General features: G+C 36.1%; 1 protein-coding gene across 1 annotated transcript in view; it reads right to left on the minus strand.

Moving 5' to 3' along the window:
• The window catches only part of LOC138959467 (innexin unc-9-like), a 57,910-nt gene extending 45,751 nt beyond the window's left edge, over positions 1-12,159 (minus strand). The window contains exon 1 of the mRNA XM_070330973.1: positions 11,891-12,159. Within this exon, the coding sequence (XP_070187074.1) occupies positions 11,891-11,892 (2 nt within the window). The 5' untranslated portion in view covers positions 11,893-12,159. The remainder of the gene's footprint in view (positions 1-11,890) is intronic.

Below are 12,159 nucleotides of genomic sequence, written 5' to 3' on the forward strand. Positions count from 1 at the left end.
GACTTTTCTCTGAGCGAGCTACAGGGGCGGACGAGGGGGGGTGCACAGGGTGCACGTGCACAGGGTGCACGTGCACCCCCCCCCCTCCAGCAAAAAAAAAAAAAATTTGGAAAGCTGATTCTATGACCATTTATAAGTTCATATGGCACCAGATGGCACCATTTTGCTTCTTTGAGCCAAACATTTTTTTCCGGGGGAGCATGCCCCCGGACCCCCCTAGCAAATTCGGGCGCTTCGCGCCCATCACATTCACTTTCGATTCAAATTGCACCCCCCCTTACAAAGCAACTGATCCGCCCCTGAGCTATTGTGATTCTGAGCAACGCATGGCAGCACCACACCGCATAGACAGGATACGCGAGCGAAATAGTACACAATTTCGACCCCGGATGTCGGTAATTTTAATGACGTCACATCCGGTTTGAGAAATAACGATGTGGTTTAACCGTTTTGCACTGTGGCCTCTTCAAACCTTTGTGTTTTAATTACAGCCCCAGCAGTTGTTGCACAGTTCTTAACAGAACATACCAAACGTTCTCGCGGATGGTTCCAGCAACAACAAGTCGCGTAAGGCGAAAATACAATATTTAGTCAAGTAGCTGTCGAACTCACAGAATGAAACTGAACGCAATGCCATTTTTCAGCAAGACCGTATACTCGTAGCATCGTCAGTCCACCGCTCATGGCAAAGGCAGTGAAATTGACAAGAAGAGCGGGGTAGTAGTTGCGCTAAGAAGGATAGCACGCTTTTCTGTACCTCTCTTCGTTTTAACTTTCTGAGCGTGTTTTTAATCCAAACATATCATATCTATATGTTTTTGGAATCAGGAACCGACAAGGAATAAGATGAAAGTGTTTTTAAATTGATTTGGACAATTTAATTTTGATAATAATTTTTATATTTATTTATTTATTTATTTATTTGTTGCTTAACGTCCAGCCGACTACGCAGAGCCATATCAGGACGAGGAAGGGGGGGATGAAGGGGGCCACTTGTCAAGCGATTCCTGTTTACAAATGCACTAACCCATTACTTGTGTCCCAGCAGGCTTTAGTAAAACTAAATTAATACCTACTGGAAGATTACCAGTTTCCAGTATGTTAAAATAGGCTTAACCTATCTACTGCTGGACTTACATCAGAACACTAACAGATTAAACTATACATGAATCGCGAGACAAGCGGCAAGAGAAGAGATTTTTGGAAAAAATACAGGTGAATGAGCAAGAAGGCAGAAAAAAGAAAAGAATTCATGAAGAAAAAGAGAGCATGACAGGAAAGAGGAACCAAAAATCTACCTAACAGCAAACTAGAAAGCTCCAGCGGTTCCAAAAACAGGAGGGGCCTTTAATTTCATAACCGCAGTGCCCCACTGCGAAATTTTTTTATATATTTAATTTTCAGAGCTTGTTTTTAATCCGAATATAACATATTTATGTTTTTGGAATCAGCAAATGATGGAAAATAAGATAAACGTAAATTTGGATCGTTTTATAAAAGAAATATTTTTTTTACAATTTTCAGATTTTTAATGACAAAAGTCATTAATTAATTTTTAAGCCACCAAGCTGAAATGCAATACCGAAGTCCGGGCTTCGTCGAAGATTACTTGACCAAAATTTCAACCAATTTGGTTGAAAAATGAGGGCGTGACAGTGCCGCCTCAACTTTCACGAAAAGCCGGATATGACGTCATCAAAGACATTTATCAAAAAAATGAAAAAAAACGTATGGGGATATCAATCCCAGGAACTCTCATGTCAAATTTCATAAAGATCGGTCCAGTAGTTTGGTCTGAATCGCTCTACACGCACGCACGCACACACACACACACACACACACACACACACACACATACACCACGACCCTCGTTTCGATTCCCCCTCGATGTTAAAATATTTAGTCAAAACTTGACTAAATATAAAAACTAAACGTAGAAGGGCAAGTTTCTTTCAGTGATGAGAAGTGACTGATGTGATCGAATCCGTGGCTATCAGTTGACACAGAACTCGTTGCATTGTGAGAATTCGAGGCGGTAGTTTTCAAGGTTTGATAGTAAGATTCTTGTGCAGAAATCGATCTAGGCCCTGGAAGGATCGGTCGCAAGTCGCAACAAAGAAGAGGGCGTGATGTGGAGTTGAGAAAGATTAAGACAAAGAGTGTAAAAGAATCCGTCAGGCAACTGGTCGTAACTTGGAGGTTGCCGTTAAAGGCATATGTACTCGATGACTATACACGCTAATTGCTTTACCAACAGCTGGAGACATGCTAAATTAAGTTCCCTGCAAAATATTGTGGTCTAGGACCCCTTCAATGTTGAGATATGTTAATTTTCATTTTGATCTGGATCGTCTTATTTATAGATTTGGCAACACATGTAACGTTGATGCAAGGGAGCTAACACCGCGGCTTTGTTGACATCCTCACTTTTTCAGAGGCTAGAACAAGCTGTAATGCATGTATTATGGTCCGCGCATGGTGACATATCGTCATTATATGGTCTTATGGTGCGTTTGACTTCGATTATGGGCAAACTACACTTTGTAAACACGGGAGCGCGTACATATGCCTTTAAGGCGATGTGTGGCACTAAAATTAAACTTGGAGAATACATGGAATAACCTAGTTTTCTTGGTAGTTATTGAAGTGACTTATAACAATGAATGAATTTTTTTTAAATAATAATGGACACAGATCGCCGTTGCTATGGAAACAGCCGCCATATTGGATTTCTAGGAAACGGTTTTACAGCGACATCATACATCAGAAATGCATGATAGTTCGCACAAAGATACACATGACTTTTATCTACAATCACATAGAACGATATTTTTACTTAAGACTACAGTTGAATTTATATCAATTTGTGTAATAAGGATCAATGAATTTCTAACCGCATATTCATTAATCGTTATTTCAAAAATTAATATAAATTCAACTGTAGACTTTTCTCAAACAATCATTCTATACGATTGTAGATAAAAGGCATGTGTATCTTTGTGCCAAATATTTAGCATTTCTGATGTATGATGTTGCTGTAAAACCGTTTCCTAGAAATCCGATATGGCGATGTTTAAGCCAGTTTCCATAGCAACGGCAGTCTATGTCCTGTAGTATTCACATATTTTTCATTTCTTTTCATAAGTCACTTTAAAAAGTTTAATAACTACCCAGAAAACCAAGTTATTCCATGTATTCTCCAAGTTTAATTTTGTTGATTTTAGTGCCTCACATCGAGGTTTCACTGTACTGCAAAAGGGACCTAATGTGGTATCTCTGTTTGTGCACTTATTTAGAATACTTTGCAAGCAAAACAAGCACTTATCCATTTCCATTTGTTTTACTTCGCAACAGCTGTCCCCCTACCCCCCCCCCCCCCCCCAACATTTTTTTTAAATAATAATTTACCACTCACAGAAAATAATCCAAAATACAGTATTTATTTGTTTTCTCCCTCCAACAATAAGAATCTCTGATGGCAAGTCCCTGTATAGAAACAAAAGCATATACCTTCTTCTTGTCGTTCGCTGAAAGCATACCTTTAAGAAAGCTTAGCCAAACATATTGTGTTTATCACTTTATGGTAGTTAGCCTAAAGCAATAAAGATTGGTGAGTCAGAAAAAAAAGCCATTGGCTTACATACATGTGTTTTCTTTCTTAATTCCAATGTCACTTTCATTTTATTTTGACACCCCCCCCCCCCCCCCCCCCACGTAGAAAAAGGTTTATCTTCAAGGCCAGTGAGAAAAACCAAGGTCCACTATGTTTTCTTTTGATAAACACAAACATTTTTTCACTCCAATGAAAGTGTGTCTTTTTGTTTTATTGCAATACAAATATTAATCAGTTAAATCTGTAATTTTATCAGTCTAGTCAGCAGTGGTGTCTTTCCATGTAAGAGTGCATGAATGGGAAACAGCTAGTACTACTAGTACATGTACTGTTGCAGTAGCACTACTAACAAGAAGGGCAAAGCCCATACGACTCACATGCTTTACACATTTTTCCTACCAAAATACATGTGACCTTGACCCAAGGTCAAGTTCATCCAAGGTCTTGCAACACAAAGCTGTTAATTCAAGACCTAGGAAGTACAATGGTGCTTATTGGCTCTTTCTACCATGAGATATGGTCACTTTTAGTGGTTCACTACCTTATTTTGGTCACATTTCATAAGGGTCAAAGTGACCTTGACCTTGATCATATGTGACCAAATGTGTCTCATGATGAAAGCATAACATGTGCCCCACATAATTTTTAAGTTTGAAACAGTTATCTTCCATAGTTCAGGGTCAAGGTCACTTCAAAATATGTATACAATCCAACTTTGAAGAGCTCCTGTGACCTTGACCTTGAAGCAAGGTAAACCAAACTGGTATCAAAAGATGGGGCTTACTTTGCCCTATATATCATATATAGGTGAGGTATTGAATCTCAAAAACTTCAGAGAAAATGTGAAAAATGTGAAAAATAGCTGTTTTTTAGGCAACATTTATGGCCCCTGCGACCTTGACCTTGAAGCAAGGTCAAGATGCTATGTATGTTTTTTGGGGCCTTGTCATCATACACCATCTTGCCAAATTTGGTACTGATAGACTGAATAGTGTCCAAGAAATATCCAACGTTAAAGTTTTCCGGACGGACGGACGACTCGGGTGAGTACATAGACTCACTTTTGCTTCGCATGTGAGTCAAAAATGAGAGGATTTCAAAATTTAAGAATTTAACCATCCCATAAGAAGAAGTCTGAAAATTGCACTTGAAATGACTTTGTCCCAGCGTCAGTCACACACACACATTCATACAGCACACATTTACACCACAAAGTCTTAATAATTAACAAAGGCAACCACTGGTACCTTCAACAGCTTATATTTAGAATGTGAATATTTACGGTAATATTAAATAATATTTCTGTCCATTTTCATTGTTTTTGTTCTATCTTTCATTCAGACGGATTGATCATGGAATACTTTTTGATTTGTAAAAATTAAAACACACAGGCCAGGTAATGCTGTTAGAACAATCATTAATTCTGTTAGTGTTGTAAAGATAATCCCTCTACACGTTACAGACAATGTTGTTTTCTAATTTAACCACTTTTGTTGGTAAAACCACAAGACAGTCTTTCATAAACAGACAATGTCACATGAACTAGCAAACACCTTATTCTCTAGTCTATCTCTTTCTTACTCACACAAACTGTACACATTTTTTTTTATCATAGTCTTCATGACAGTTGTAATCATTGATGCATACAAATTGATATATTATGGTGTGGATTGAAGGACTAAGTATTTGACTTGAGCATGATTCTAATTTCTTGTCTAGTTTCATTCTTAGTGTTTTATCACACAGATGTAAGACAGGTGAAGCCACTGAATGATCAGGCGACAGGAGAGATTATTTTGGGAACTACAACATTGGTTATAAAAAAAACCGTCAAGTCTTTCATGAACATACATAGTGTCTCATTCATGCACTATAGTGTAGTAATCTCTCAAATCGTATTCTCTCTCTTGCACACATATAATCTAATTCTGTACACATTCTTATCACGAACAGTCTTCATAAAATCATTAACCATTGATGTGGTTTCTTGTATGACTGTGGACATTTAAACATCATTCTCATAGTCTATTTTATTTCTTTGTGTTTTAAATTTAAATTTAAACTTTTATATTTTGAACAGGTGGTCCACTGGCTGAAGGATCGCACAATGAGAAAGACCAATGGAATACTTTTGGAGTTGTGAAGATGAAACACACAGACCAGGGAATGCTAATACTATTACTATTCTATAGCAAAGGTCAATCCTCAATCCTATCATTAGTGCCGACATTGTTAAGATGTTGCTCTTCCCTTACACCCCATCCCTTACAGTTACAGTGATCAGTCTTTTCACCACTGTTGTTACATTTAGTCAAATTTTGAATAAAAATGTTTTAACTTAGATGGGGAATCAATCAAGGCGAGGATGGTGGTGTGTGTGTTTGTGTAGAGCTATTCAGAGAAAACTACTGGATCATAAAATTTTACATGAAAGTTCCTGAGAATGATGTCCCCCAGATGCTTTTTTTTCTTCCTTTTTTGGGATAAAAATGTCTTTGATGACGTCATATCCGTCTTTTTGTGAAAGTTGATGCGGCACTATCGCACCCTCATTTTTCAATCAAATTGATTGAAATTTTGGTCATAAAATCTTTGACGAAGCCCAGATTACGGCATTGTATTTCAGCTTGGAAGCTTTAAAATTAGTTAATATGTTTGGTCATTAAAAATCTGACAATTGTAATTAAATTTAAATTTTGAATAAATGACCCAAAAATGATTTGGTCTTGTTTTTTATCAATTGCTAATTTCAAAAACATATAGATATAATAATGTTACATTTCGATCCTTTCTTTCTTTCTTTATTTGGTGTTTAACGTCGTTTTCAACCGTTCAAGGTTATATCGTGACGGGGAAAGGGAGGAGATGGGATAGAACCACTTGTTAATTGTTTCTTTTTCACAAAAGCACTAATCAAAAAATTGCTCCAGGGGCTTGCAACGTAGTACAATATATATATATGACCTTACTGGGAGAATGCAAGTTTCCAGTACAAAGAACTTAACATTTCTTACATACTGCTTGACTAAAATCTTTACAAACATTGACTATATTCTATACAAGAAACACTTAACAAGGGTAAAAGGAGAAACAGAATCCGTTAGTCGCCTCTTACGACATGCTGGGGAGCATCGGGTAAATTCTTCCCCCTAACCCGCGGGGGGCTACGTTTGGATTAAAAACATGCTCAGAAAGTTGAAAAGAATAGAAAAAAGCGTGCTATACTGTGAAGCGCTATGTGTTATACTGGCTTGTAACTTTCTGCACGTTTATTTCGTGCATCATTGCATGTGTTCAAAGCTTTCTTGGCGCATGCTCGCTGTGGACAAAGCTATCATTTTGGGGTGAGAAAAAATGCAGTCTGTTAATTTTAATCTGTTCTGTAAGTGTGAGTTCAACAAATTTACTATATATGGCCTTAAGTCTGAAATGGTGTCCACAGCTGAAATAGCTGAGCAACCTTGGCTCTAACCTGATTTGTACATCAAAGAAAAATAAAATCCTTGTAAAGATTAATGAGACTTATAAAAAAAAAGTATGAAGTACACACCTAGAGAAACATTGTGTGCTCAGTTGTTGTTTTTAATGAAAATGTCGCCATTATCTGAAGTCAGCAGCACTACATTTTGGCCATTTTTTGTGACATGACCTTACAGCATATTGAAACATGGTCTACTCTGTCATATTTATGGGACAGAATGTCATGAATGACTTTTCACTGAGCCAGTAAAACTCAAATGTACCTTTGACAAAGCAAAGTTTTTGAATTTTGTCAGTGAGCCTGCAGAAAATGGGGAGACAAAATTTCACAGAAAGTTCATAACTATTTCCGTAAGACTTCATTTTTGTTCACTGATCAGCTCTAAATAATAATTAAAGATTGAAACCTGATATATTTTTGTAAAAAAGTATTTTACAGTATGTTTTGCAGAGGTATAAAACATAAAAAGGGTTGTTTGACTTGTTTTTGCATGTTGAAAAGTAGTTTGAAGTTTACGTGCAGATTTTCTTGTGAAAAAAGAGTTATGAACTTTCCAACCTTTTGCCTTATAAAAAGAGTAAATTGACTGGTTGGGGAACACCTAGCTTTGTAATGCATTTGGATCCACTAGCAGCAGTCACACTGAAAGTTTGCATCAAGTTCATTCATTGGTGTTTGAGTAATTGAGAAATAAAAAAATTCTTGTGAGAAAGTTATGAACTTTCCTACCATCTTCACTGAGAGTGTTTTTTGTCCTTAAATGCTAGCCATGAAAGTTAAGGTTGTAGTGGAACAGCAATTTTGCATATAAAAGTACATTAGATTTAGATACTAAGCAATTTTTGTCACTAAAGTCGAGCAGTATGCTTTAGTTAGCCATTTTCTCTGTGTCTTGCGCACTATTTTTATGTGAGAGTTACTAACTCATGTCAAAACCCAAAATATATGTTACATATATTTTGGGTTTTGACATGAGTTAGTAACTCTCACATAAAAATAGTGCGCAAGACACAGAGAAAATGGCTAACTAAAGCATACTGCTCGACTTTAGTGACAAAAATTGCTTAGTATCTAAATCTAATGTACTTTTATATGCAAAATTGCTGTTCCACTACAACCTTAACTTTCATGGCTAGCATTTAAGGACAAAAAACACTCTCAGTGGAGATGGTAGGAAAGTTCATAACTTTCTCACAAGAATTTTTTATTTCTCAATTACTCAAACACCAATGAATGAACTTGATGCAAACTTTCAGTGTGACTGCTGCTAGTGGATCCAAATGCATTACAAAGTTAGGTGTTCCCCAACCAGTCAATTTACTCTTTTTATAAGGCAAAAGGTTGGAAAGTTCATAACTCTTTTTTCACAAGAAAATCTGCACGTAAACTTCAAACTACTTTTCAACATGCAAAAACAAGTCAAACAACCCTTTTTATGTTTTATACCTCTGCAAAACATACTGTAAAATACTTTTTTACAAAAATATATCAGGTTTCAATCTTTAATTATTATTTAGAGCTGATCAGTGAACAAAAATGAAGTCTTACGGAAATAGTTATGAACTTTCTGTGAAATTTTGTCTCCCCATTTTCTGCAGGCTCACTGACAAAATTCAAAAACTTTGCTTTGTCAAAGGTACATTTGAGTTTTACTGGCTCAGTGAAAAGTCATTCATGACATTCTGTCCCATAAATATGACAGAGTAGACCATGTTTCAATATGCTGTAAGGTCATGTCACAAAAAATGGCCAAAATGTAGTGCTGCTGACTTCAGATAATGGCGACATTTTCATTAAAAACAACAACTGAGCACACAATGTTTCTCTAGGTGTGTACTTCATACTTTTTTTTATAAGTCTCATTAATCTTTACAAGGATTTTATTTTTCTTTGATGTACAAATCAGGTTAGAGCCAAGGTTGCACAGCTATTTCAGCTGTGGACACCATTTCAGACTTAAGGCCATATATAGTAAATTTGTTGAACTCACACTTACAGAACAGATTAAAATTAACAGACTGCATTTTTTCTCACCCCAAAATGATAGCTTTGTCCACAGCGAGTAATGTAAAATGACTATTTTCAGTTTCCAAATTACACTGTACCATGATTTTCATCACAAAAAGAATCTACTGGCTGCTGACTGTTTCTTTCTGAAGTACTTAGCCGTTTTGTCATGAAGTTCATAACTTCACATAACTCAAGCTCATTTTTCAAGGGCGTGTTTAAAATAATGCCTTGTTAATAGCAAAAGAGTACATTTGACTTTATCTGGACATTTTGTAAGAAGTTTTCTGAATATCAACCCTCAAAATTACATTTTGATAATTCCAGCATGAATCTGGGTTGACTGCACGGTGTACATAACTTCACATCAACTGACCCTCAGCCCCACGGTGTGAAGTTATGAACACATGCCATGAGTATGATTTATACAAAATTAATTTACTACACTAAATCACTACCTCAAATGATGTGCTGCTCTTCTCCAGAGTAGGCTGTTACAGTTTGATGTCATTTTTATTTTAATTTACCAGCAGATTTTAGTACGTAGCTTTTCAGTTAAATAAATGATGTGAAGTTATGAACACACAGTCAGCTGACATAAACACTAACTTAAATAATGATTTCGGTAACAGTTTTCATGACTGAGTTTGGTTAAGTAAATCATTAAGTAACAAAACCTTGTTTAGAATTATTTGCAAGAGACTTTAGTTAGTTATTTTAGTATAAATGTGTGATTGATGTGAAGTTATGAACTTTCACAAGTTTCAAACAATTTGTTTTATTTTGGCAATTAAAATCTGATTTTGTAATATAAGTGCAGCTTTAGCCTATACTATAACTCTGTGTTCTCAGTTTGTCATTGTTTTGCAAATATATTATACAGTAACTGTACTAGAGACCAACATAACAAAAATTCTTGTGAAGTTATGCGCACGCTCACATTTTATGATTTTTGTTATCGTTTGCTTTCACAAATGTTTTACCTTTATTACTTAGTTGTATGTTGATTACAAAGAGTAGCTGGAGAGAAAATAAGATGACATATGCACTTTCTTACTTTGGTTTGAATTAGCCATAGTTTGTGATGTCACGGTGTGAAGTTATGAACTCCTAGGACATTCTAAAAATACTTTCAGTTTCTGCCAACTCTTTGAGTCAGACAAACATTTTGGTGTATTGAAATCCTTTTGATGGTACTTTTCAAGCACATTTTGCACAAAAACAGCAAAATTGTAGATTTAATGATAACTTATGCCAATATTTGCTGTGAAAAAATTGTGACAATATTAATTTCTATAAATAATACAGATAACCAAAAAATCTTCTCCACACTTCATCTTCAAATATTACCTTCATGTTCCAGCTCACTTTTTTCAGATTAAAAAACAAAACAAATTGTTTCCTGCCTGTATAAATTAAATTTATTTTACCAATAAAAGTAAATTATGTGAAGTTATGAACTTCCCATTAATGGAGTTCACATCTGCATCATGCGTGGCCAAAACAAGTTTAACTTGCTTGAAATGCAAAGTAATTTGCTGTGGCAATTTGCTCAGATGTCTAAAACAGACCCAATACATAGCAACAATGATTTAACAAGTCTAAATTTTGTGACGGTGTGAAGTTATGAACTCCTGCAAACTTTTAAACCTGAATCTGTGAAGTGATCAAACATGAGTTTTCTTAAATCATAGCTGTTCCTTGCATATTTATGCTCTAAAATACATCTCTATTTTCAAAACAAAGAAAATGTTCATTTTTAAAATTGATTTTGTATGTCACAAAAATGGACACCTATTCTGACTTTGGGCCATATAGTAAATTTGCTTCATGCAACTTGTTAATAACTAAAATCACAAGAAAGTCTTGGTTTTGGGTGTCTTAATTACTCTTAGTGGGTACCGCTCTCACTTAGTACATTTTTTTACAACTAAAATGCATACACCTCATTCTCTTTCAGTGTTACTCTCTGTCACCCACACAATTAATGAATGCATTGTAAGCATGTAAATTACAAAACAAAGACTAATTTCACATCAAAAAGAAGCCACTTTTCCTAAATGTGGTCAGTCAGTGAACATAACTCAAACAAAAGACAGCAGCTATGTATACCTTAATGTGCAAGTTTTAACAAACACAAGATACAGAGACACAGACAAGACTTTTTCATTTAACTAGGTTAATAGAATGAGCAGTGACATGTTTTGTTGTTCTTCTTTACAGCTGGCCATCGCCCTCAAGAGGGACTAATCTACATAATAGCTGCAGTGAGACAAAGAGAGATGGCGATACTGACAGAACAGAAAAATTCGACTGAAAAGCTTCATCACAAAAGGACTATCGAGTTTTTGAATACCTTTCAGTTTTATACAGCTGATTCCCATAATTCATATGTCAGATTGTTACGAACATAAACATGCATACATATATATATATATATCGATGAAATACCAGACCATAATGAAAATTACGTCTATTGTTCCCGAGGAATAGCACACTGACACACACACACACACGCATGTATACACAATGACACCAACACAACCACAAACAAATTTAAGCACAACGTACAAAACTCATGAATATAAATAAATCCAAACAACACTGTCTAGTCTAACCGAGACTACGCTATGTACTCCTAACTGTGAGAACGGAAAGCATAGCCATAGACCGCCATTTAGGCTAGCCCTCTTTCTACCACTACCTGCTCCTCGAGCGACGTCGAGTTCGGTTTAAATGTCACACACAAAGACAAGAAATAAACAGCACACATATAAAACATGACTTACATTCCGGGTCGTCCGCCTTTTCCTCCTCTTAACTCCTCAAAAACGTTTGGTGGAAAACTGTCGAAAGTTGGTAAAACTTTTACTTTCTTGTGACCCACTTGCTCGACCAGCCCAGTCACATATTATTTCCCTTCGTACGCGGACTGTCGTCCTCGCCGATATAGCCGAAAACGAGGCACACTTGAATAGAGTAGAGCCCACGCAGCAAGATTCGTTCACTCCGGCTGTGTTATTCCTTCGTTTTCTGTCGAATCTGCACAAGAAAATAC

Source organism: Littorina saxatilis, linkage group LG2 (assembly GCF_037325665.1).
Source record: "Littorina saxatilis isolate snail1 linkage group LG2, US_GU_Lsax_2.0, whole genome shotgun sequence".
In the NCBI taxonomy this organism is placed as follows: domain Eukaryota; kingdom Metazoa; phylum Mollusca; class Gastropoda; order Littorinimorpha; family Littorinidae; genus Littorina; species Littorina saxatilis.